This window comes from Eptesicus fuscus, chromosome 11, assembly GCF_027574615.1.
Source record: "Eptesicus fuscus isolate TK198812 chromosome 11, DD_ASM_mEF_20220401, whole genome shotgun sequence".
Lineage (NCBI taxonomy): Eukaryota > Metazoa > Chordata > Mammalia > Chiroptera > Vespertilionidae > Eptesicus > Eptesicus fuscus.
In genome coordinates, this window is record NC_072483.1 from 74,574,620 (window position 1) to 74,602,434 (window position 27,815).

General features: G+C 38.4%; 1 protein-coding gene across 1 annotated transcript; it reads left to right on the forward strand.

The window, feature by feature from the left end:
- Positions 1 to 1,648: 1,648 nt before the first annotated feature.
- Positions 1,649 to 27,804, forward strand: LOC114232829 (peroxisomal trans-2-enoyl-CoA reductase-like). Its single transcript, XM_054723090.1, has 8 exons — positions 1,649 to 1,784; positions 6,584 to 6,717; positions 7,040 to 7,205; positions 9,979 to 10,060; positions 10,521 to 10,617; positions 12,444 to 12,554; positions 24,475 to 24,586; positions 27,282 to 27,804. Exons 1-8 carry the CDS (start codon positions 1,661 to 1,663, stop codon positions 27,365 to 27,367), a joined length of 912 nt encoding a protein of 303 aa, XP_054579065.1. The 5' UTR covers positions 1,649 to 1,660; the 3' UTR covers positions 27,368 to 27,804.
- Positions 27,805 to 27,815: the final 11 nt, after the last annotated feature.

Here is a 27,815-nt window from a genome sequence, read left to right on the forward strand (position 1 = left end):
GCAGCCAGGCACACACGGACCGGCCCAGGCAGAGCTCCATGAAGCCACAGGTGCAACCCAGTCACAAACCACACAAAACTATGTCTTCATAATAGTATTCTTAACAGAAACTTCAAGTGTTCCTTGTGAAGAAAAAAAGCCTGGAATTTTCTGGAATAAAAGAAATTCCTCAGAACCAAGTCAATATTTCTCTTCCTGTTAAAATTAATATTTTGTTGTTGGGATTAAAGCACCAGAAATTAATATATCTGCAAGAAAACTTTGAATTTTACTATATAAATTTAATTCTTTGTTATGGAGGTGACAGTGTCATTCTTAAAAATGTGGTCATAACCACGTACCTGACTTAATAGTAGATGTGACTCCTAGGTAAACCATCTAGCAAATGGAAAGAGGAAGAGCTTTCTTCCCTTTGGTACTGAGCATAGATTGGAATCTGTCAGCAACAAAGATTGAGGGGCAAGTGTGTCTTAAAGGAGGTCTGAGAAGGGCCGGGGATGGAGGGAGAGGAAGGAAGATGTCTGAGTGCACTCTCATCATTTCCAGTTTGCTTTGTGATTAGGTGCTGGGGCCAACCAAAGGGTAATGGTATTTGTTTGCTTTTACATGATGTCAATGGCCAGCAGAGGAAAATACAGTACTCTGATAACAGACTTAGAAATAGCATCCTGCCTGGATTGTTAGACCACAGCACCTGACACAACCCCTGGATCTGCCAAGTTCTTAGACAAAGTCTCTCCAGGCCAGTCCAGGTGTGATCTCACTCTGAACCATGCCAGATGAACAATAAGAAGGAGAATCTGAATAAAGAATCACTATGACTGGGCACCCAAACACGGATGAGAAATTTCCCCCATCCTCAGCAGGCTCGCCCCCCTGCATGAGGAATGAGCTGGAGGATAGGTTCTCAAACACACACCTAGGATGCGTTCTTGCAGCAAGCATGCACCCTTCAAGGACTCATGGGTTTCGGCAGCCTGGCTGGAATGGATCAGATCTCGAATCTGGTAAAGGTTGCTTCTTCCTTTCATTCCTGAGGGGGAGATGAGGTGGAGATGGGCTCGAGTTAATTTTTAAAATCATTTTCTTGCGTCTGCGGATAAGTGCACCGGGGCCCTCCTCCCAGCACCGCTCCTACCCTCCCCGGGGTCCCTTCCTGAGGATGAAAGGATCTGGAAGCGGATTTCTTCCTCTCAGCGGGGCCAGCCCCTTCTCTTCCCAGCCAGGCGCACACAGCATCTGGGGCCAAGCTGCAGCCTCTCTTTGCCCAGATGCCCTGGAGATTTAATTTTAATTAACCGTGGGAGCTATAGCACTGAGGATGGAATTTTTCAAAATACAGCACACTCCCGCCTTTTGTATGCTTCCCTTCTGCCATCCCCCCACCCCCGCCAACACCTCCCATGGCATCGAAATAAAAAACAAACAAACACAAACGAGATGTCTCACCTACACCTGTCTGGGGCAGAGACAGTCAGAGGACAGGGTGCTCTGGAAGCCACTGCCTGGGAGTGGCCTTTCCGCAGCGCAGGCTGCGGCGGGCGGGGCGGGGCGGGGCCCTGGCAGTCACGTGAGCTCTTAGCCCTGCCCACGTCCAATAGCCTGGGGACTCATCAACCCCAATTGGCCTTTCCTGGGAGCACTCAGAGGCTCCGCAGTCATGGCAGTGTGGGCTAAGGGCAAGAGCTGCCTGGCGGCCGGCTTGCTGCAGAATCAGGTGGCGATCGTCACCGGCGGGGGCACGGGCATCGGAAAGGCCATCGCGACCGAGCTCCTGCAGCTGGGTGCGTGAGTAGGACCCGGGGCCCGGGACCCGGAGCCAGGGGTCCGTGGGGAGGCCGCGGGCTGGCACACCCTGAGGTCAGGAGCCAAGGGGCACTAGGCCCGGTTACGAAAGTGTGGCTTGTAAAGCAAAGAGGTACAGAAGGGGGAGAAATTGAAACTGCTCTGGGTCCCAAGTAGGGAATAAGGAGACCTGTGGAAACATGTATGGAATTAATCATGGAAAACGAATCCTTTTCTATAGACTGCCTCATGAGGGGTTAGGACACAGGAGGACTTCATTTAACTTGAAAAATTTGTAACAATTACCCTAATGAGTGAAGGGAGGACTTTATTTAATTATGTTTTTATTTTTGCTAATCGTCACTCAAGGAAATTTTTGGCCCTTGGAAATGTTAGAGAGAGTGGGAGAGAGGGGGGAGACAGAGAAACATAGAGGTGAGAGAGACACATGGAGTGTCTGCCTCCTGCAGAGAACAACAGATGTGGAAGACATTAATCAGCTGACTCCCATACACGGCCCAACCAGGGATAGAACCCGCAACCTATGTATGTGCCTTGACTGGTAATTGAACCCACAACCTTCTGGTGCACTTGACGATGCTCCAACCAACTGAGTAATCCGGCCAGGGCAAACTGTCTTCACTTAAAAATGTTTTATTAACATGTAAACTGTCTTTGCTTACTATTGTGTTTCTAATGCCTGACACATAGTACAAACTAAAAATGAAACTCAAAAAACATGAAAATATTTATCTCTTTAATGAGAAAAATATGGGAAATTAATATTTCTTTTGTGGCCCTGTCGTAGCATCATTGCCTTTATTGCCTATTCCACTCACAACATCAAACTTTACATCCTATCAAGAATATTCACAGGAAAAGTAGAATCAGTCATCATTTTATGTGAACATCTCATACCTTGCAGGCTTCACCAAAGATTTGCGAGATCCTGGCTCAACCTTGCAGACCATTTGTGCGTTTTCATATATTTGAACTCTCCTGCTTGGTAACTTTGCATTGGCAGGCTTGATTTTTAATAGGGCAGGATGAAATAATAGGACAATGATCTCTTGTAATCTTTTGGAGGTCCGATGGATCCTTTTGAAATTCCAGTGAAAGAGATGAGTGCCTCCCTAAAAGTATTTTGTATCCTTAAAAAAACACCTGTATATATAATGCTGTATTGTACTGGAAATGGATTTCCTCCAGTGAAATAATACACAATAATTTTTATTGTGACTTTTTAAGCTTTTTTTTTTTTAAAGGAAAGTTCTCAAGAGCAGAATGCCAAACATTGGAAACAGTGAACATTTTTTTAAATTGATTTTTTACAGAGAGGAAGGGAGAGGGATAGAGAGTTAGAAACATTGATGAGAGAGAAACATTGATCAGCTACCTCCTGCACACCCTGTACTGGGGATGTGTCTGCAACTAAGGTACATGCTCTTGACCGGAATCGAACCTGGGACCCTTTAGTCCGCAGGCTGACACTCTGTCCACTGAGCTAAACCAGTTAGGGCTAAGCTCTATTTTTTTTAATGCCGGAATTAATAATGCTATTTCCCAAAAATTGTTATAAGCCCCAATTGGACAAATAAATGCTAGCCAATTCTGTTTCCAGTGAGAATGCTACTGTATTTTGGTGTGAATTACAAGTGGAATTTTTAGACATGCTTTTAAAAATGCTGATTGCTGTGTTGTCTTATACATCCAAATGATCTTGACTGTTCCTTTTTCCAAAAGGATGCCAAAAGCACTACATCACAAGAGTAGGATATAATGAACAGGACTGGAACTTCTTTGTTTCACAGATGCTGTTAGGCAGGACATCCTGATTCCATTAAGGAATACTAAGATCATTTAAGTTGAATTCAAGTCAGTTCCTTCTCTTTGCTCTTGAGTTAGTCATTGTCTTTCTGTAACCACAGCAGATTTTAGGTACAGTGGGTAAAATGGAAATAAGAAATCGAGAGGCAAGATAGCACCTTTTCTTGCTCCGCTGACTAGGCTTGTTATGGTCAACCTATCAATAACCAATTTTGAAGTTGGGCCACCTTTATGGTTCTCGTTATGATTACAAGACACCCTTTAGTAATAACTATCAGGAAATGTTGAAAAAAGAAATGTTCAAATATATGAAAACTCACAAAGGGTCTGCAAGGTTGAGCCAGGATCTGGAAATGTCACAGCATACCTGAGGCCTCACAGTGAGGGCACCACTGGAGTGAGGGGGATGGGGCACAAGTGCTTGGGGTTCTGCTTTAATTGGGGTCAAGAGTGGGGACCTAGGTTCATTGGCTCACTCTTCATTGATTAATTTAAAACCTAAGAGCTGGCCCCTGGCCAGTATGGTTCAGTTGGTTGCAGTGCCCTTTTGTACACTGAGAGATTGTGGGTTTAATTCCTGGTCAGGACACATATCCGGGTTGCAGTTTTGATTCCTAGTCAGGGAGTGTATGGGAGGCAACCAATGGATATTTCTCTGACATTAATCTCTCTCTCTCTCTCTCTCTCTCTCTCTCTCTCTCTCTCTCTCTCTCTCTCCTCCCTTCAATAAGGATGTCCTCGGGTGAGGATTGAAAAAAACACATAAGAGTTGGAATATAAAAAGCAGGAGATGAAAATAACAAATGGCTCAAATGGTCAGTTATTGAAATCAACCAAGATCTCTAACACAGAGGAGTCTGAGTGAGGGGAGGTGACCTGGCTCTTTATCTAATCCTGTGGCTGGCACTATATTTATTTGAGATAGTCTCCTTTGAATTGGATGTCTTGACAATCAAAGCTTAAATTATGCATTTACATTACAAAACAAGAAACAATCGAAAGCCTGTGGGGTTTACACCAAGGCTATTACTAACACCACGGACCTAGAAAGTACTTAATAAATGTCATACTTTGATTTGAAGATTGAAAGGAATCAGTGTCAGCCCAAGCAGGAAAGCAAATACCTGATGTAGAAATAACTCCTTGTCTGCAAGTTAGTTCTCTATCTTATATATAAACAAGTTTATCAAGCTTTCTGGATTTCTCTAGCTACCCTTTATAAACAAAAAAAAATGTTTATTTAAATTATTTAGCGTAGGATTTGGAGGAGAATTATGAGAATTATATTTAATACATTTCTAGTTTATTATAAGGTAATATAAGTACACTGTAATAAATTCAAGTAGCATTGCAGTATATAAAAGAAGAAAACTAGTTTCCCCATTTTGCTCTTATTCTAAATCTCCTTCTTGGAGATTTTCTATGAGTCCACCCAAATGCCCACATACACACACACCTGTATATTATGTTACTTTCAAAACTGGGACCACAGTATTTTTACTGCTCTGTAACTTTTTTCATTCCTGGCTAGTACATCTGGTAGTGTCTCATTCTTTTCAAAGTTATGTCATATTCCATAGGATGAGTGTTCAATAATTTATTTAACCATTCCTTTAATGGAAATTTGGATTTCTAGTGTTTTGCCCTGCACTACAGGTTTTGCTTTTTTTCTTGTAATACCTTTGCACACTAGTTCAAGTTTTGATCCTGAACCCAGGTTTGGCTGCCTGCTGCTTGAAAGCCAATACTCTAGAGACAGGTGCTGATGGAAGGAAAGCAGGTTTATTCAAGAGCCAGCACCTTGAGAAGATGGGGGACTCTCCTCACAAAGACAATCTTAGCATCTCAGTGTAGGCAGAGGTTTTTATGGGTAGAAAAGGGGAAGGCAGAATAAAGGTGACTAGAGGGTTTGTGGGGTCTCTTTGAAGGTGCTGTGTGGCAGTTGGCACAGTCTGCTCCAATAATGACCTTGGAGCCAGTCAAGTGATGATCTGGAGGGTAAGCAAATCTGGAGCCAAAATGCCTGAAGTCTGGACTTAGCTTCCTTTGAGGTTAGCACCTAGAATCCTTTAAGCAAACTGGCAGTTTATCAGCAACTACCTGTGAATTTATAAGTTATCATTTACAGAAACAATGTTAAAAGAATGGTAGGGTTTGTTTGTAGTGACAAGCTCTATCAGTTAAATAGCCTTTTAAAGTTGTGTTTCAGTACAGCTGTGCTTGTATTGCATAATTTTGTTGAAGCATTCAGGGCTCAGATAATAGTCAGTGTTAATTTAGAAATTGTTTGATTTGATAATTCATGTGAAAAACCCTACTTATATTTTCACTGTATGTCTTTTTTTGTTTGTTTGTTTTTTGTTAATCTTCACCTGAGGATATTTTTCCATTGATTTTTAGGGTGAGTGGAAGAAAGAGGGAGAGACAGAAATATCAATGTGAGAGAAACACATTGATTGGTTGCCTCCTGCACAAGGCCTCTACCAGGGCCCGGGCCAGATGGGAGCCTGCAACCCAGGTAGGTGCCCTTGAACAGAATTGAACCCAGGACCCTTTGGTATGCAGGCTGATGCTCTATCCATTGGGGAAAACCAGCTAGTGCTCACTGTATGTCTTTTTTGAGGCCTTGGACAAAGTCAGACATTAATCACTTTAGTATCCTGAGTTATTGTTGTTTTGTTGTTGCTGTGTTTTTGTTGTTTGTATGTTTCTTTTAAAGATGCTCAATTTCTTAATATGGATTTAGGAAGTGTTACAGATGTGAGTGTTTATTTGTTTTTTTCATCCTCACCTAAGGATATGTTCATTGATTTGATAGTAATCCAGTTCCTTTACTCCATCTTGACCAGAAGCAGAAGTTCCAATTAATTGTTTTTATGGGAAAACATGAAATATTTGGTAAACATTATTTGTGAGATTTTGCCAACCAATGAAAGCATATTTACTTGTCCTTTGGCTGTTTTTGCCCCAGGTTGTAATGTGGTTATTTCGTCCCGTAAGTTTGATGTATTAAAATCTACTGCAGACGAACTGAAGACCACCCTGCCTCTCACCCACCAGTCTCAAGTCACTCCCATAAAATGCAACATCCGTAAGGAAGAGGAGGTATTGCCACTATGTCCATGTCATTTATTCGTTTTTCATCTGTAGCAGTGGTTCCTAAACTTGAGTGTGCTTCAGGTTTTCTCATGTTACCTGCCTCAGATGAGGCTCAGGAGAAGCAGAGCCTGTGAAGGAGGTTCTTCGCTAATGATCCATTGAGTAAGTTGCCTCAGGAGAAGGAGAGAGGAAGGGAAGCAAAATTATACATGTAGCTTTATGATCTGTGGACATTGTGGTGAGAGTTTGTAAGCTCTCCTGGAGCAAACCACCCATCCATGTTTCAAATTAGGTCATTAACCAGTTTACTTTTAATGTTTTTCTTCAGGTAAATAATTTGGTCAAATCCACCTTAGATACTTATGGTAAGATCGATTTCTTGGTAAACAATGGAGGAGGCCAGTTCACGGCTCCCGCTGACCACATCAGTGCAAAGGGATGGCATGCTGTGATTGAAACCAACCTGACAGGCACCTTCTATATGTGCAAAGCAGGCAAGTGTGATCACTAACCCCAAAATTCAAGGTGTCTTTGTTTAAAGATCATAGAGAATCCTGAAGAGAAACTGTTAGGGGCTCAGAAAGCTCCAGTTATCAACATTCACTGCCCTGATTTACTCACACTCAGGATTGTAAATTGCTACATTTCTGGCTAGTAATTTGGCAGTATTTATAAAATATGGGTATCTTTTGATCTTATAATTTTATTTTTAGAAATTTACCATGAGAAAATTATTAAGGGTCTGTTCAAAGAGATAACTACAGAGTTGTTTATAAAATTAAAGAAAACTCTCACATTTACTCTGTTTTGAAGAAATAAATCTGTTATAAGGACCTGCTAAGTCAGTAAGGAGAATACAAGACAGAGTCCAGATTCTTTCGACTAATAACTAATTAGCATGGCATTGTCGTTGGATTACAGGATATGTTTCAATCATTAAAATGTCCATACTACCCAAAGCAATCTATAGATTTAATGTAATTTCTATAAAAATATCAATGGCATATTTCACAGAAATATAATCTAAAATTTATGTGGACCCACAAAAGATCTCTAATAGACACAGTGACCTTGAGAAAAAGAAAACAAAGTTGGAGGTTTTACACTACCTGATATCAAACTATACTACAAGTCTATAATAATCAAAACAGCATGGTACTAGTATAAAAAGAGACACATAGATCAATGGAACAGAATAGAGAGCCCAGAAATAAACCCATACCTATATGGACAGTTAGTATATGACAAAGGAGGCAGGACATACAAGGGGGTAAAGATAGTCTATACAATCAAGTATGTTGGGAAAATTGGACAGCTAAAAGCAAAAACATGAAACTAGATTACCTTTTTACACCATATACAAGAATAAACTCTTAAGTGGATTAAAGACTTGTATGTATGGCTCAAAACCATAAAACTCCTAGAATTAAACATAGGCAGTGAAATTTCTGGCATGCCTCTTAGCCATATTTTTTTGTGATATATCTTCTTGGGTAAGGGAAACAAAGAAAAAAGAAACAAAGTATATATGGAAATTCAAAGGATGCAGAATAGCCAAAACAATTTTACAAAAGAAGAAATTTGGAGGATTTATATTTCTTGATTTCAAAACAACGTGGTACTGCCATAAGGATAGATGTATAGATAAGTGGAAAAATATTGAGAGTCTAGAAATAAAACTATATTTGTGGTCAATTGACTTTTGTCAAAGGTGCCAACAATTCTATGGGGAAATGATAGTCTTTTCAACAAATGGTACTGAGACAGTTGAATCTCCACATACAAAAAGACCCTTACCTCACACTATAAATAAAAGTTAACTAAGAGTCCAAAATGCATCGTGAAAAAAGTAAAATTCTGAAACTTTTAGAATTAAACAAAGCAGAAAATCTTTCTGATCTTAGATTAGGCAAAAAATCCTAGAAATCACCACCAAAAATACCCATATATCCATAAAATATAAAATTGATAAAATAGACTTGAAATTAAACATGTTTATGCTTCAAAAGACACCATTAAGAATGTGAAAAGATAAGCCCCAGACTGGGAGAAAATTTTCCAAATCACATATCTAATAAAGAACTTGTATCCAGAATATATGAAGAACTTTTATAATTCGATAATAAGAAAGCACCCCAATTAAAAAGTGAAAAAAAAGATTGGAGTAGATATTTCACCAAAAAAAGATATATGAAAAGCTAATAAGCGCATTAGAAGATGCTCAGCACCATGGGTCACTAAGGACATGGAAATCAAAACCTCATTGAGGTACCACCTCATTTTCACTAGAATGGCTGTAATCAGCAAGTCAGACAATAATAGTGTGGAGGAACTGGCGTCCTCATGCATTTATGTTAGGAATATAACATAGTGGAGACACTGAAAAAGTTTGGCAGTTCCCTGAAAAACTAAACATAGAGTTACCATATGAATGCGATTTTACCCTTAACCTGAGAGACACAAAAGCATGTGTCTACATAAAGACACGTTCATAATCACTCCAAAGTGGAAATAATCCAAATGTTCATCAACTGGTGAATGGATAAGTAAAATTTGGTGTATCCATACAATAGAGTATTATTCAATAACAAAACAAGCTATTAATATGTGTTATAAGGTGGATGAACCTCACAAACATTCTAAGAAGCCAGACATAAAAGTCCACATATTGTGTGATTCCATTGATGTGAAATATTTAGAAGAGTCAAATCTACAGACACAGAAAATGAATATTTGCCCAGGGATGGATTTGGCTGCAAATGGTCACAGAGGAACTTTTTGGGGTGATGGAAATGTTCTAAAACTGTATTGTGTTGATAGTTGCACAACTCTGCATACATTTTTAAAGGATTTTATTGATTTGTAGAGAGAGAGGAAGGGAGAGGGAGAGAGAAAGAGGAACATCAATGTAAGAGTGGAACATTGATGGGCTGCCTCCTGCACACTCCCTACCAGGGATTGAGCCCGCAACCCCGGGCATATGCCCTGACCACTATGGAACCAGCAACCTTTTGGTGCACAGGACGACACTCCAACCAACTGAGCCACACTGGCCAGGGCAACTCTATATTTTTAAAAAATTATTAAATTGTACACATAAAGTAGATGGCTTTTATGATGTGTAAATTATACCTCAGCCAGGCTTAAAAATAAAATAAATATAAATATGAATTTAAAACATACCATAAAAGTAGCATGCTGTAACAGGGGATCAGAGAAGGGTCAGCACACTGTTTAATATGACTGTCATCTGTCTGCTTCCTTCAGTTTACAGCTCTTGGATGAGAGAGCATGGAGGATCCATTGTCAATATCACCATGCTTACTAAAAATGGATTTCCGGGATTTGGGTAAGCATTTATATATATTTTTCTCCTATGTGTCAAAGGTTCAGAAATAGCCAAAGTAAAACAAACAAACAAACAAAAATCACTGAAATCGTAATCAGTAAAAAATTTACTGTGCACACACCAAAAAGACATGTAACAACCACACTTGGACCCCTCAAATTACCCATTTGTATTTCTTCATAATAAAAAAGTTTTCAATATTCCTCTTTAGTCCCTGTGAATTTGGGGAATCTTATGTCGGCCTACACAGTGAGATTTGACAATCACTCAGCTGTGGTTTGGCTCTAATATGGGAGGACCCAATTCTTTCCCATTTTACAGACAGACTCACACACACAGTTTCATGACAAGAGTGTTCTTGGGGGGTTCTGACAGGCCATTGACACACCAGTTGGTTTAGTTAATAAGATAAATATTCAAAAATAGCTAATTATAGTGTTCATATTTTTGTCTTTTAAAGCCATAGTGCAGCTGCCAGAGAAGGTGTTTACAACCTCTCCAAAACCTTGGCTTTGGAATGGGCCAGCAGTGGAGTAAGGATCAACTGTGTTGCCCCTGTAGGTAAATGCTCTATATGAGCAAATTGTGCTCTTCTGATTCCATTTATGTTGTTGATAGAGGTATTGTCACTGTCTGTATACTAGAAAAGATTGGCTTTTGAAAATGGATGTGTATATTCTTTGATTTACCAGTATTCTTTGGTTAGATTGTTAAGGTTAAATTAAGCCAATGATTCTCAATCCTGTCTGTATATTAGAATTATCTGTGAAATGTTTAAAAAATAGTGATAAATAAGCTTGGCTCCAAACTGTGGAATCCAAGCATCAGTATTTTTAAAAACCTCCCAAGAAACTCAAATGCACTGTGAAGGTTGAAAATTCACTACTTTAAAGAATGATTTTTCTGGATTGTTTTGTTATTTCTTGGTTTATTATTAATCTTTTATTAAGAGAGAGATAAACTTAAAGTCCAAGTTTTAGGAAGAAACTCCCAGTTAAAGAGCAACTAGAAGTAAAGAGAAAATTTCTCTGAAACCTAATGTAAGTGATGGGGGGGAAATCACAATATGTTCCACTTCAAAAACTATCATTTTTATATGAAGTAAGATATAGCTTAAGCTTCCTTGAGTATTACACATTGGCCATGTACTGAGACATTAAATGAAACATTTCACTCATCCTGTAAAAGTCAGCTCAAATGCACTTCTCTGTGATGTTTCCTGGTCATTGCTAAAATATAGGAATCGTTCCTCAATCTGAAACTCTGTAATATCTGTGGATATTATCTTTAACTCTATCTTTATCCTACCTATAGATATTGTTGTCCAAGCTACTCAGCGTGAACTAAGCATGAACTGACTTGTTGACATTAGTAGAAAATCTATTTAACAAATTGCAGGCTCCTAGCCAGAAACTTCATTTCCTTTTAGTCCTTCATAGCTGACCTTACCTTACTCAAATTACATGCAAATATTTACAAAATGAATTAAATATTAGTTCCATTCTTAATTCAGGTACCTTGCATTACTGGCCTCCACAAGTACATTTCTTGAAAACCTTTAGTGGGTTGTTAGTGTAATAAGCTCCTTATTGAAGTCATGTTTTTCCTCCTGAAATATTTTTAGGTTTAAGGTCTAAAACTTAATACTTCTAGAAGATGTCATCCTCTTTAAACAAAAGGTTGTAAATTGTTTAATGGGAAACCAATATATCAACCCACTATCATTTGGAGTAATACCACACAATTTCCTCATCTTTTCACCTCCTGTTCCTCTCCTCCTCCCTATAATCTCTGTTGTAGTTTTGAGCCAGTAAGAAATAGCTTTATCCTGTGTTATACAGGTTTTGAGTACTTTTCTTGGCTTTATAAATCCATGAAATCTATATAGAAGAATTCTTAAACAATTACATTTTTCGTTTCTTTATATTAGATTCACATGCTTTATTTGTGATTTTACTTTAGGTAAAAAACAATGACAATATTGCATTTTTTAAGTCTCCCATAACCATAGCCCAGTCTTGTGTTGTAAAACAGAGTATCCCAGTGGAAGATAAAATAGACTCCCCTGTCTCATGGTTTGTCCCAGTTAAGAGCCCACTAATCTGTTCATGTAATTATGCTTTTAGAAACCATGTCTTTTATGAAAAAAATCCAGGTCTTAACTGGTTATTAAGGAAAGGCAAGTCACAAAATGAGCTTTCAGATAATTCATTTGTAGTAGTCAACCACTATGAAATTTTCTCAATATTAGCAATGTTACCTTTTCTATTATACTGAAGCCACTTTAATTTTTGGTATTAGTTGATAGACTGTCTTGGTGTCTTTACAATTAAAATTTAATCTTATGTACTTTATTTTGTTTCTATTTTATACATAAACATAGGGAATCATTTATTCCCAGACTGCTTATGACAACTATGGTGATTTGGCAAAAGACTTATTTGTAAGGTCCTATCAGAAAATTCCAGCTAAAAGACTTGGAGTTCCTGAGGAGGTAAGGTATATTTCTAAATCTGATTAGAATGACTTTATTTCATACTTTGGAACTTAGTAACATTTTGGTGTCTTTTTTACATAGTGTGGTGGGCTGTTAGAGATGATAGATCCCACTGCCACCAAACCATTTTCCTGGACTTTCCTGGTTGTGCTTTTGTAACCGGACAACCAAGGGGTCCTGGCTACCTGTCACTACTTGAGCCAATTAAGCAGAGTCAGGGTTGAATCAGATATGAGCGTTTATGCCAATAATGCTGGCTGTATGAGAAAGGGGCAGGTCATCCACAAAAGTCTGCCCTGACCTCCCTCACCAGTTGGCTGGTTACATACACACGAGGGAGAAGATAGCTACGTGCAACGTGGAAAGGGGAAAGGGGAGTGTAACGTGGAAAGGGGAGGGTAGAGTCTGCAGTCTGGCCTTCAGGAGCTCCAAGTCCGATAGCAAGGTGGCTAATCTTCTATGATGTTACAAACAGCTCAGCCTATTCCTGGGACCTGAGAATGGTCAGTTCCTGAGATAAACTCCCGGAGGGGGTCAGGGTCCAGACAGCAACCAAATCAAAGCACGCCCTGTCCTTGGTCTGTTTTCAAAATGTATTTATTTTCTGAGTAATGGACCCATTGAGGCATTTTATCTTTTTACTGCCTTGTTTCATCCTCCAGTTTCCCAGGATCTGTAAGAAAATTACATATCTATAGTTAATGAGGTTAATAATTATTAGACAACTGTCACTCTATTCTTATTGCATCCCCTTCCCCACTATAACTTGGAATGCTCACAGCAGTGTTTTTGTTTTGTGTTTTTTTTACATATATTTTTATTGATTTCAGAGAGGAAGGGAGAGGGAGAGAAAGAGAGAAACATCAATGATGATAAAGAATCACTGATGGACTGCCTCCTGCACACTCCACACTAGGGATTGAGCTCACAACCTGGGCATGTGCCTTGACCAGAATCAAACCTGGGAACTTTCAGTTCGCAGGCCGACACTCTATCCACTGAGCAAAACCAGCTAGGTCGCTCACAGCAGTCATACACACACACACACACACACACATATATATATATATACACATACATATATATATATTATTGTTTAAAATATTACATATATTAGTAATATAACTCCTTTTTTCCCCCCATTGACCGTCCCCCAGCTTCCCCTACCTTCTGTTGCATGCCCTCATCCCCCCGCCCCCAGTGTCTTGTGTCAATTGGTGTGCTTATATGCATGCATACAAGCCCTTTGGTTGATCTATTTCCCTCCCTCCCCAACACTCCCCAGTCTTCCTGCTGTAATTTGACAGTCTGGTCAGTGCTTTACTGCCTCTGTATCTATCTTTTTATTCATCAGGTTATAATGTTCTTTGTTTTCCATAAATGAGTAAGATCATGTTGTATTTTCCTTCATTGCCTAGCTTATTTCACTTAACCCTACCAGACCTGAGGCCCTGAACCTAACTGTCCCCTATATCTGGGCTCCTGAGCATTAAAGAGAAAAAATCAACATGATATAGAAAAATGTTAGTTACATGCAAACAAGTGGTTAGAATAAGATGGAACTTGGAGACATTGTAGAAAATAGGTCTACCTTTCATCTAGCGCCAATATTCCACCTTTGTGTGCCAATCCACCCAGAAGGATGAGCCTTGTTTCACACAGAGGTACTTCTTGCAAAGTGAGCACTAGATGTGGCCCTTCACCTTCTTGCAGGGATTGTCTTTGTAAGACACTCCGGGATTTTGCTTGTTGTACCTGGAGTGCTTTTCCATGCACACAACACAGATATGATTAGACGATGTCTCTGGGGGAATCTCTGGAAAATGATTGCCTGGGGTCATCCGTTAAGGGCAGGGTTCCTTTTGTGGGTGGCGGTGGGCTGATGTCCTGTATCCACCAGTAAGTTGCAGGCACAGTTTCTGTATATATCTGGTGAAATAAACTGGCTTTTTTGAAGCAGCTTGCTGCTTTGAAGCATACAAGATATACGAATTATAACTGGCCCACATAAAAAATTGTATGAAAAGCCGCCGGGGCCAGCGGTAATGACGATGAGACCGGTGAAGGCGGGTCATCTGGTCATTTTTGTCACAGCCACCCATATATTTATTATAGTCCTTCACCAGCTGTGGCATCTGTATTTCTTGCACACTGCCATCTTTATTTCTTCTGTTTATTACTACATTTTGGGCTGGATCGTGGTAGTTCAAAATAAATGTGATGGGCTTTCCATCCTGCCAAACTAAACATGTTACACTTTCTTGACATAGATAGCGACTATCACCCCTAGCAAGTTTTCTTTTACACTTTTCAGCGACTTAGGAAACTGCTTCCTGTTTTGCTGCAGGGTTCCCACAATTCCTGTGTGTAATTCTGACAGTGCATATTTAGCAAGGGTTACAGAGTTGTAGAACCGGTCCATGACAAGCACATGAGATTTATTTTTCATTGCACATGAGATCAGGAGACAAACGACTGTATTTCCTACTGCGCCCAAATCTTTTATAGGCATTGATGCAGCACCAGTGTAGATTTCTGCATTCAAACTGTAGCCAGTCTCACCTTCACAGAGAAGGAAAGACTTGATGCCCCACTTTGTGGGCTTATCCTTGATATACTGCTTGATGGCCAAGCGGGTTTTTGTCGGGATCATCCCCTAATCTAGGCTCAAATGTTGCTTTGGCAGAAAGAAGTGGAGAAACTTGGGGAGCAGACTTTCCAAGAAAGGCCTAACTTTATATATTCTATCTGTCTTATCGATATCTGTGTCTTCCTCATCAATTATGTGTAAAAAACTCCAAAGGGCCAAGAATCTGTCTCAAGTCATAACATTTCAAAATCCGGGAGTAAACCCAACAAAGTCAGAGCCCTCATTTGTCCAATAATCCCGATAGCTGGGCTTCATACATAAGTATTCCATATGGATCCTCAGTCCAAGAAAAGCCTTCATTTCTTCCACTGTGGCATCCTTGAAATTTTTGGCATTGTAGGAGTTGGGCTTTGCTATATGCAATTGGTGGGCCTGGAGGTTGGTTTTCTCTGTCAAATTTTGCCAGAAGTATCATCCAAAAACAAGAATAAAAAGTCAATCGGTTCACTCTCCTCTGTGATAGATCCAGGAATGTCCACTGGGCCTTTTCCATCCTCATTGAAACTCAGATCTGTATTTGGTGATACAAAATTCCTTGTCCAACCTTCATCACCACCTAGATCTCCCCCATCAGCTGTTTGAGGGACACGCCCCCCCTTCTCTTACTATCGATCTAGCTCTAGATCTATAAGGTTCAAGATTCTCCTCATCACTCGAGCTCTCACTGCCTGTGTCACTTGAACTGGAAACGTATTCTTGATGAAATTCTGACTCTTCAGAGTCTGAATCAACCAAAGTATTGATCACCTGTTGGACTGTGATAAGCCTAGACCTACTTCGCTTTCCTGTTGAAGTGCTTGGTTCATCAGCTGCTAGTTTCATTGTGAATTTTCAGAATTTTTTCACTTCAAACCACACAAAGTCAATTCAAACACATGGGGGCAGACATTTGCAATGGCTAACCATGAGGTTTGACCACGATTGGTTGGTTATTTTTAGTTTGTGATGCATTTTTTTTCACGTACTAGGCAAAGTACCGAAAATTAGGTACAGAGGTATAGCGGCAGATTCGGAAATTACCAAAAAATCGGTACAGCAGTCTGGTAGAGTTAACATAATGCTCTCCAGGTCCATCCATGCTGCTGCAAATGGTAAGAATTCCTTCTTTTTTTATAGCAGCATAGTATTCCATTGTATAGATGTACCACAGTTTTCTAATCCACTCATCGGCTAATGGGTATTTAGGCTGTTTCCAAATCTTAGCTATGGTGAATTGTGCTGCTATGAACATAGGGGTGCATATATCCTTCCTGATTGGTGTTTCTAGTTTCTTGGGATATAATCTTAGAAGTGGGATTACTGGGTCAAATGGGTGCTCCATTTTTAGTTTTTGAGGAAACTCCATACTGTTCTTCACAGTGGCTGCACCAGTCTGCATTCCCACCAGCACTGCAAGAGGGTTCCTTTTTCTCCGCATCCTCGCCAACACTTGTCTTTTGTTGATTTGTTGATGATAGCCATTCTGACAGGTGTGAGATGGTACCGCATTGTTGTTTTGATTTGCATCTCTCAGATAATTAGTGACTGTGAGCATGTTTTCATGTGTCTCTTGGCCTTCCTTCTGTCTTCTTTCGAAAAGATTCTATTTAGGTCCGTTGCCCATTTTTTTTATTGGATCATTTATCTTCCTTTTATTAAGTTGTATAAGTTCCCTGTAGATGTTGGAGATTAAACCTTTATCAGTGATAACATTTGCAAATATGTTCTCCCATACAGTGGGCTTTCTTGTTGTTTTGTTGATGGTTTCTTTTGCTGTGCAAAAGCTTTTTATTTTGATGTAGTCCCATTTGTTTCTCTTTAGCTTCCATTGCCCTAGGAGCGGTATCAGTGAAGAAATTGCTTCGGCATACGTCTGAGATTTTGCTGCCTGTGGATTCCTCTAGTATTTTTATGGTTTCCCATCTTATGTTTAAGTCCTGTATCCATTTTGAATTTATTTTTGTGTATGGTGTAAGTTGGTGGTCTAGTTTCATTTTTTTGCATGTATCTGTCCAATTTTCCCAACACCATTTATTGAAGAGACTGTCTTAACTCCATTGTATGTTCATGCCCCCTTTGTCAAATATTAATTGAGCATAGTGGTTTGGGTTGATATCTGGATTCTCTATTCTATTCCATTGGTCTATATGTCTGTTCTTGTGCCAGTACCAAGTTGTTTTTGAGAACAGTGGCTTTGTAATACAGCTTGAAATCTGGTATTGAAATCCCTCCTACTTTGTTCTTCTTTCTCAGGATTGCTGGGGCTATTGGGGGTCTTTTTTTTATTCCAGATGAATTTTTAGAGAGTTCTTTCTAGGTCTGTGAAATATGTCATTGGTATTTTAATGGGGAGTGCATTGAATCTATAGATTGCTTTGGGTAGTATGGACATTTTAATGATGTTGATTCTACCAATCCATGAACATGGTATGTTCTTCCATCTGTTTATGTCTTCCTCTATCTCTTTTTTCAGTGTCCTATAGTTTTCCAAGTATAGGTCTTTTACCTCCTTAGTTAAGTTTATTCCTAGGTATCTTAATTTTTTTGGTGTGATGGTGAGTGGGATTGCTTTTTTAGTCTCTTTTTCTGTAAGTTCACTGTTGGTGTATAGAAATGCCATAGATTTCTTGGCATTAATTTTGTATCCTGCTACATTTCCAAATTTATTTATTAGGTCTATTAGTTTTTTGATGGAGTCTTTCAGGTTTTTTATGTACAATATCATGTCATCTGCAAATAAGGACAGCTTTACTTCTTCTTTTCCAATTTGGATGCCTTTTATTTCTTCTTCTTGTCTAATTGCAATGGCTAATACTTCCAGTACTATGTCAAACAGGAGTGGTGAGAGTGGGCATCCCTGTCTTGTTCCTGTTCTTAGGGGTAATGGTTTTAGTTTTTGCCCATTGAGTATGATGTTAGCTGTGGGTTTATCATATAGAGCTTTTATTATGTTGAGGTATGATCCTTCTATTCCCACCTTGTTGAGAGTTTTTAATCAAGAAAGGGTGTTGGATTTTGTCAAATGCTTTTTCTGCATCAATTGATATGACTATGTGATTTTTATCTCTCAATTTGTTTATGTAATGTATCATGTTTATTGATTTGCGGATATTGTACCATCCTTGCATTCCTGAGATAAATCCTACTTGGTCATGGTGTATGATCTTTCTGATATACTGCTGGATCCAATTTGCTAGAATTTTGTTGAGGGTTTTGGCATCTATGTTCATGAGGGATATTGGCCTGTAATTCTCTTTCATTGTGTTGTCTTTATCTGGTTTTGGTATTAGGGTGATGCTGGCTTCATAGAATGAGCTTGGAAGTGTTTCTTCCTCTTGAATTTTTTGGAATAGTCTGAGGAGGATAGGTTTTATTTCTTCCTTGAATGTTTGGTAAAACTCCCCTGTGAAGCCTGGCCCCAGGCTTTTGTTTGCAGGAAGCTTTTTGATGACTGCTTCAATTTCTTCCATAATTATTGGCCTATTGAGATGTTTAGAATCTTCCTGATTGAGTTTTAGAAGGTTATATTTTTCTAGAAATAGGTCCATTTCCTCCAGGTTGTCCAGTTTGTTGGAATAGAGTTGTTCATAATATTTTTTAACAATCCTTTATATTTCAGTGGGGTCTGTTGTCATTTCTCCTCTTTCATTTCTGATTTTCTTTATTTGGGTCCTCTTTCTTTGCTTCTTGGCTAGAGGTTCACCAATCTTTTTTATCCTTTCAAAGAACCAGCTCTTGGTTTTGTTGATCTTTTGTATTGTTTCTTTGGTCTCTATGTCATTTATCTCCGCTCTGATCTTTATTATTTCCTTCCTTCTGCTTACACTGGGCTTTTCTTGTTGCTTTCTTTCTAACTCTTTGAGTTGTAGAGTTAGGTAATTTATTACCATTGTTTCTGTTTTTTTTTTTTTTTTTGCAGTAGGCTTGTGGAGCTATGAACTTCCCTCTCAAGACTGCTTTCGCTGTGTCCCATATATTTTGGATTGTTGTGTTTTCATTGTCACTTGTTGCCATGATTTTTTAATTTCTTCTTTGATCTCTCTGGTGACCCAGTCCTTGTTTAATAACATGCTGTTTAGTCTCCATGTGTTTGATTTTTTTGGATTGTTTTTATTGTAGTTGATTTCCAGTTTTATGCCACTGTGATCTGAGAAGATACTTGATATGATTTCTATCTTCTTGAATTTGAAGAGACTTTGCCTGTGACCCAACATATGGTCTATCTTTGAAAATGATCCTTGTGCACTTGAGAAGAATGTATATACTGTGGTTTTGGGGTGAAATGTTCTAAAGATGTCAATTAATTCCATCTGGTCTAATGCGTCATTTAGGATTGATGTTTCTTTGCTGATTTTTTGTTTAGAGGGTTTGTCCAATGGTGATAGTGGGGTATTAAAGTCTCCTACTATGATTGTATTGCTGTCAATCTCTCCCTTAATATCCTCCAGAAGTTTTTTTATGTATTTGGGTGCTCCTGTATTGGGTGTGTATATGTTTCCCAGAGTTATTTCTTCTTGTTGGATTGCTCCCTTTAGTATTATGAAGTGGCCTTCCTTATCTCTTGTTATGTCCTTCACTTTGAGATCTAATTTGTCAGATAAAAGTATTGCTACCCCAGCTTTTTTTCATCTCCATTCTCCTTGAAAACCTTTTTTCATCCCTTCACCCTCAGTCTGTGTGCGTCTTTTTTTCTGAGGTGGATTTCTTGTAGACAGCAAAAATATGAGTCTTGTTTTCTTATCCAATCCATTACCCTATGTCTTTTGATTGGGGCATTTAATCCATTTACATTTAAAGTTATTATTGATAGGTACTTATTTGTTACCATTTTTATTCTTTACCCCTATGTTCCTTCTTTGCTTCCTATTTCTTTCTTTTTTTTTTTCTTTTTCTTTCTTTCTTTCTTTTTTTTTTTACAGCAGACCCTTTAGCATTTCTTGCATTGCTGGTTTGTTGGTAATAAATTCCCTTAGCCTTTTTTTGTCTGTGAAGCTCCTGATTTCACCTTCAATTTTGATTGATCGCCTTGCTGGGTATAGTATTCTTGGATTCAGACCCTTCCTTTGCATGACTTCGTATATTTCATTCCATTCCCTTCTGGCCTGATGAGTTTCTGTTGAGAAATCAGTTGTTAGTCTGATGGGGGTTCCTTTGTAGGTAACTTTCTGTCTTTCTCTGGCCACTTTTAAGATTCTTACTTTGTCGTTGATGTTTGCCAATTAATTATAATGTGCCTTGGTGTCGGTCTTTTGGGGTTCATTTTGCTTGGGACTCTCTGAGCTTCTTGGATTTATGTGGGGTTTTTCTTCCTTATGTTAGGGAAGTTTTCTGTCATTATTTCTTCAAACAGGTTTTCTATTCCTTGCTCAGTTTCCTCTCTTCCTGGAACTCCTATTATGTGGATGTTGTTTTGTTTCGTGTTGTCCCAAAGTTCCCTTAGGCTCTCCTTCTTCTTTTTAATTTTCTTTTTCTAGAAGCTGCTCTACTTGGGTATTTTTTTCTTACCTTGTCTTCTAGCTCACTGATGCGGTCCTCTGCTTCTTCTAGTCTACTCTTGATGCTTTCTATTGAGTTCTTTTCAGCAGCAATGTCATTTTTCATTTCTTCTTGGTTCTTCTTCATTTCCTCTTGGTTCTTACACATATTGTTGAATTTGTCTTTCATTCTTTTCAGCCACCTTATGACCATTTCTCTGAATTCTTTCTCTGGCAGGTTGCTTGCCTCCATTTCATTTATTTCCTTTTCTGGTGATGCCTGAGTTTCTTTCATATGTGGGCTGTTTCTTTGTCTCTCCATGGTCTCTCTTCCCCAGGTGTCTGGTTATGTAGTTCTCTCTCTCCTGCATTGATTTAAAGGCACAAAATACAACATAACCAGGTACAATGCTGAAGGCACTGAACAGAAATGTATTCACGATATTAATAACCCCAAATAAAGGTGACTACCAGAGAAAGGCAAATTAGAGTATAGGAGAGAAAGAAGGAGAGAAAAAGAAAAAAAGGAGTGCAAAAGTGAAATTGGGAAAAGAAGAAAAAAAAATAAGAGAGAAAAGAAAGAGAATATGAAAGAAGAGGGGAACAAACTATATATATGGGGAGGAAACTCCAATAGAACAGCCACTAATCCCAACAAATTCCAGCAACAAGTACCTGGAGATGAATACAAACTATAAACAACAACTAATATCAAGCGAGGCAAGGGAAAACAGAAGCAAAAAACAAACAAATACAAAACAAAACAAAACAAAAGAATAAGCAAAACAATCTCACACATAAGCATAAAAAATTGATATAATCAACAATCAAACAACAAAAGGACAGAGAAAAACAAGTTTTTGGATAGTGAAGACTGAGAAGAGTGAGGTGTGTATGGACTTGGAGTAAGGGATTGGAAATTAGATATATAAGTAGGGTGAACTTTTAACAGGGGGTAAAAAGATAGAATAGGGAAAATGTAAAACAGGAAAATGATAAGAGAAACAGGACAACAAAAGGGGAAAAGTTAGGAAGAGAGTGATGGCATAAAGGTAAAGTTGAGATAGAATAAAATGAAGCTAAAGGGAAGATGAAAATAGAATGTAGAACACTAATCCCAAAGTAAAATAAAAAGAAAAGAAAATGATAGTAGTAGTAATAATACTGATTAGGGTGTCCCCAATTGGGTGATCCTATGTATTGGGCTTGGTAATCAGAAGCAAGGATTTAAAGGAAAAAGAAAAAAACAAACAAAAGCAAAAAACAAACAAACAAAAAAAGCCAGCATATGTGTGCAAACTCCAGGACTGCGCACAAGTCTATGGCAGTCTTTTTTTCCCCCTTGGGTCTAAGCAGCCAGCACACTTTTAAAATTTTTAGGCTGTCCTTTTGTGTCATTTCAAAATGGGTTGCTTTTAAGAGTTCCTTTCTGTTAGCAGCTCTGAGGACCCACTTCCACATTCACGGATCACGCCAGCCCCAACAGCCATGGAATTTTCTAGGCGCAGACTTCCCCAGGTCCTCCAGCTCCCACAGTGAGCGTGATTCTCTCTCCTGCCGAGAGCAGAGATATCACCTTATCCCAGGTGAAATCTGACCTTTCCGTGGTGGAGTATAGAGTTCCTCTGAATCCATGTGTTTGTGCCAATTGGGGACTGGTGTTCTGGGGTTCGCAGCTGTTCAGTGGGTGCCATAGTTGTTGATTTACAGGCTTCCTGTAACATCCACTTTCCCCTTCAAGATGGTGCAGTCTCCGCATCTGAGCCCGTCACTCCAGGAGGGAACCCAGCAGCAGTGGGGGCTGCCCGGTCAGGGGAGCCCCGTCCAGCAGTCCCCCACAGTCTCCTGGAGTATAGCTGTCCCTCAACTCACCAACAAACATTCCCCGTGCGACCCTCAGCTCTTCTTTCTGTCTGCTCCGGGACAAGGCTCGGGACACATCTATCTATTCCTCCGCCATTTTTTCCTCCTCCTACAGTAGTCTTTATTCAGGAGCAAATGCAGTATGAATTAAGAACAGCCTGTTTTTATTGTTTCATTGACTTTTCCAGCTATGTTATTTTATCACGTGGCAGGACCCTAAGCAAGTCAGACTATTATGACTATATGACATTCCACACACAACTTTTGTAAGGTTGTCATATTTAAGAAAAAAAAAAATAATAGCTTTCATAAATGTTAGCTATATCAATCTTAAAATGGAATGAAAATAAAGTTATTGTTTCCATAATAATAATAAAAACTAGAATACCTCGATTCTACTTAGCTCTGAACAAAAAACATTTTAATAATAAAGACCAGAATAGAGAGACATGTCATCTTCCTCAATGGAGAGAATCAATGTTAATGAAATCAAGTTTTTCTAAATTAATGTATAAATTTAACATATTTTTGGAATTCAACACACTGGTTCTGAAGTTTGTTTAGAAAAATGTTTATGCAAAAAAAGCCAAAAATGTGTTGAAGAATAATGGGGGGATTTGATCTTGCTGACATCAAAACATATTCTAATGCAATACATATTTACAACATCTGGTGCTGGTACTGGAATAGATTAAAATTAGTGGAATTTAATGGACTCTTGTATCAGTACCATGTATCTGTGGCAGTTTGTAGGATAAAAGCAGCATTTCAGATCTATGGGGAAAGAATAGATCATTCAGCAAAAGTTTTGCAGCAATGCATTGTTCATTTAGAAATAAATTAGACCCACTCTCTCACATCATATATATACAAAATAATTTTTAGATATATTGAAGTGCTAAATATAAAAGCAAAACCATAACATTCTTGAAGAAAATGTGTTTTAATTCCTAGAACTACCTTTCATTATCAGTTTGATGTATATATTTCCAGAAATTTACTATGCACACACAAATATCCATATTTATAGACTTTTTTTTTTTTTTAAATAAAAAGGGATCCTGCTCTGGTATTTTCTTCAATTTGCTTTCAGTCCACAGGTCGACACTCAACCACTGAGTCACTCCAACTGGGCAGCAGTACTATTTTTAATGAAAAAATAGCTGCATTTTCAAAAACAAAAGAATACATTTTTTTTTTACATTTATACAAATATCTTTAATGTATGGCTTACTAGAATACAGCTGGACTTTCATATCTGCCTCTGCATCCAATCTGTTGCAATACATTGTTTTGGTTAAAGCGTATGAAGAACATCTGGCATCTTGCACATGGACAGTTGGAAACAGACACATTTATTAATATTAACATTTTCAGGTAATTGTGAATATTCTTCTTTACTATTCAAAAAGTGGCAGTTTTTATTTTATTTCATTATTTTTTTTAATGAAAAAATGTTTTTATTGATTTCGGAGAAGAAGGGAGAGGAGTAATAGAAACAGTGAACGACCATAACCTGTGTATGTGCCATGTCATTGTTCAAAGGCACATTGACTATTTCAGGGACATAAATGTAGAAGGGACTTGGGAGTGATGAGAAGTATGATTGTGCTGGGCAATGAAAGGTGTAGAAGGAGCTGAGTTGTTTGAAATGGAAAAGAGCCCAAATTCAACCCTGTGTTTACTTTGCCTTCTTCACATTGTGTAGCCTATTTGATGCCTTCAAAGGCTCTGTCCTATCTTGCTGTCTTCACCGTAATCTCTAACCTGATTTGCATGATGCTCAAATAAAAAAAGGCCGCTGTCTATGTTCTGTCGCTTATGGTGCACATACACCTTGGAATTCATGTTGTAGTCGTGTGCTCTGAGTTGTGTTTACTCAGGATTGGGAAGCAGGCAAAGAGGAGACTCATAGGCTTTTCTGTGAGCCTGTGTGTGTTTCCATTTCCAGATTTCCTCCGTGGTATGCTTCCTGCTATCTCCAGCAGCTTCCTTCATCACCGGACAGTTGGTGGACGTGGATGGGGGCCAGTCTCTGTATAATCACATGTTTGATGTACCAGGTGAGTAGTCAGGCAATGAGTAGTCACTACCCTTTTCATGTTCATAGTTTCAACATGTCTTAAGTAGTTACTTAAGCGATGAGAGTTTTCTCTTTAGCACATCAAAATGTGCAACTTGTTTATATTCATGATATGATTTTTAAAGGAAATATTCCTCATCACAAAAATATCTAAATATATTTATTTATAGGACTTAGCTTTATATATATTTTAAAATGTTTTTTTGGGGTGTGTGTGTAAGTTGGTACAATTTGAATCTTGAAAAATATTCTCAATATGAATATATATGTTTAAGGAAGAGATAGTAAAAAGGCAAGAAGTTGCCTTATTGTTTTTTTAGATCGAATTCTTCTTAATTCCTCCAGTAAGTGGCTTGTATATCTGAGCAGAAGAATCAGACATGTTAGGTGGAGAGGGGTTATGGTGCTGTTTTACACTATCTTTGGGATATATATTAAATGAAACCATATGAATTTACTGTATTCATTTTTGATGTATAAATCAGTAGTTTTGTAAGGCTCAACCAAATGTAGATATTACACACAAATGTGTGTATATGTGTGTGTGTGTGTGTGTGTGTGTGTGTCTGTGTCTCATGACTAGAGCAGAGAACTTTGGGATTGAAAGGGTCCTAAAAAACATCAGTCCAATATCCTAACTTTGCAAATGACAAAACAAATTTATAGAAATTAAAAGGCACATTCAAGCTAATCACTCCCAAAACATAGAGAAAGATATAAAATTCAAATGTATTCAAACTGTAGCTCAAGATAATTGACTAAGTGGCTGCTAGCAAATTAAAATGTGGTTGATATAATGTATTTATCTTTGAGTTTCATATCAGGGACCCAGGTTCAACCTACTTTTTCATGTGCTAACAGTCTGATCAAGGGTAAAAACCTTTGCATTGATAAATGATTAGTATGGAACTGTAATATTACTTATTATTTTCCCCTCCCATATATATTTCTTTACAAATAGCATCAATGGTAATGGACATAAGATACTTTGGTTTTAAGGGTCTCAGTTATGAACACAGAAATGCCTACATGGTATGTGGGATTGTTTTCTGATAGTATTTAAAGTAGCAAGAGTGGGAGAGAATCTTTCCACTTCCCTCACCAGAGCTGAGTCAGTAGTATTTGTTCAGGTGAATTGCACTGTTTTTCTTTTATAAAGTGAAAGAACTCCCCGTGGCTGCTTCTCCAGGCCTCCAGTGTAATGATTTTCTTTTGTAATTCTAACACTGTTTTTATCATTACAAAAACATTTTTAGGGTTTAAAAGAATATATTTTTTTATTGATTTCAGGAAGGAAGGGAGTGGATGAGAGAGACAGAAACATCAATGATGAGAGAGAATCATTGATTAGCTATATACTGCATGCTCCCTATGGGTATCGAACCTGCAACCACAGGCATGTGCCCTGACCGGGAATTGAACTGTGACCTCCTGGTTCATAGGTCCATGCTCAACCACTGAGCCACACATGCTGAGCCATTTTTTTTTTAGGTGTTTAAGGAAAGCAGTCACATCTATTTTTAAAGAATATACTCCCCAAAATTATGAGTAGGAATACTTAGCTTCTCCTTGTAGTGTTTTCTTTAGGATTGCCAGCCCTGGTAAGAATGCCTGTGATGGAAAGCTGGCTATACCCTTATTAGCTACATGACCTTGGGAAAATTAATTTCTGTAAGCCTCCACTTCCATCAGGTGAATTCACTTATAGTATTAATTTTGAAAGCTGTTGGTAGGATCAAGTTAGATAATGTACATTTAAAGCCCTGGGTCAGATGGGATGCTTTCAGGTGCAACTCAAGCTGGCTTGAGCCAAAAAAAGAATTTGTTGCCTTGAATAACTGAGAGGCAAGTGAGACGTGACTCAACAGCTCAGTAGTCTCACCAAGGACATTTTCCCTCTCTTACTTATGTTCTTGCTTCTATGATATTGTCTTTAAGACTATCTCTCCTGGTTGCAGGATGGCTGCCTGTCGCTCCTATAGCCTCATGCTTCTTTTTTCACATCCATCTGGACAGGGAGAGAGCGGGGAGGGGAATGACTTTCAGCATTTCTAACAAAATTCTGAGATCCACTTTGGTTTGAACCAGTTTATGCAAATGACCATCCCCAACCAATAACAGGGTCAGGGGAATGGAGTGCATTGGTTGACTTAGATCAGTTAGTCATCAGTCAGTGGTCTAAGTGTGGTCACTTCCACAGAACCTCTTGGAATTGTAAGTGTAAACAGGCCATTAGAAAGATTAGATGAGGGACTGGATGCTGGGGAGGCAGCTAAATGTGCCTGGTACTAAGTAAGCACATTGTCTTAAAATCATCATCATTAAGGAAGTAATATTTATTGAATGTCTACAGTATGCCAAGTGCTATACATAGGGTGTCACATTTAATTCTCACAACTTGAAAAGATAGATGTGGTTATCCCCTTTAATAGATGAGAAAACCGAGGTTCTGAAAGAGTAACTTCTCCCAATTCTGAAAAGCTAGTAAGTGGCAGAGCTGGGACTCAAACCCAGGATTTTCTCAAAACCTGTGCTCCTTGTCCTAATAATTTCTTTTTTCTTTCTGAGAAAAGGGGTGAACCAGGGAAAATAACAAGAGGGTTTGGTGGAAACTGGGAGGACTTGTAAGGTTAATGGATTTGCAAGTGACATGAGGTTTTCCACTTACTTAACAGATCATGACAACTGGCCGGAGGGAACAGGGGACCTTTCTCTTGTCAAAAGGATGAAAGAGTCTTTACAGCTTAAAGCCAATCTCTAAACTAAAGAAAGAAGGAGGTGTCTTTTGTCCCAGAATGCCTTAACATCTTAAGAATGCATTTTTGTACTTTCATGTAATTTGTATAGAAAAATCACTGTGTTTTTTGAATGTTTTCAATTTTGGCCATGAAAACTATTCCTGACATAAATGCATTTTTAAGTCCCAACTAATACCATTTAACCTGTAGTTTTCTAAAAAATTAAGAATGGAAATTAACATACTTTATGATTATACTTTTGATTGTAAGAAAGGTATTTGAGGAGTGGAATACTTTTTAATTAATAATAGAGATATCATGATCTCCTAAAAGGTTTAATTATAATAAATCTAAATTGCAACACCACTGTGATTCCAACAACTGGAGTTATATAGTGACTCGTTTTACCTGGCAAACACTTTTGGACCAATAAAGCTTTATGGTAACTATCAATGTGTGGTTTGTTTTCAT

Excerpts from the sequence above, each read along its gene's own strand:
- LOC114232829 (XM_054723090.1), top strand. The coding sequence starts at position 1,661 with ATGGCAGTGTGGGCTAAGGGCAAGAGCTGCCTGGCGGCCGGCTTGCTG. Across the intron at positions 6,718-7,039 it reads ACATCCGTAAGGAAGAGGAG|GTAAATAATTTGGTCAAATC; the intron begins GTATTGCCACTA and ends GTTTTTCTTCAG. Across the intron at positions 10,618-12,443 it reads GGATCAACTGTGTTGCCCCT|GGAATCATTTATTCCCAGAC; the intron begins GTAGGTAAATGC and ends ACATAAACATAG.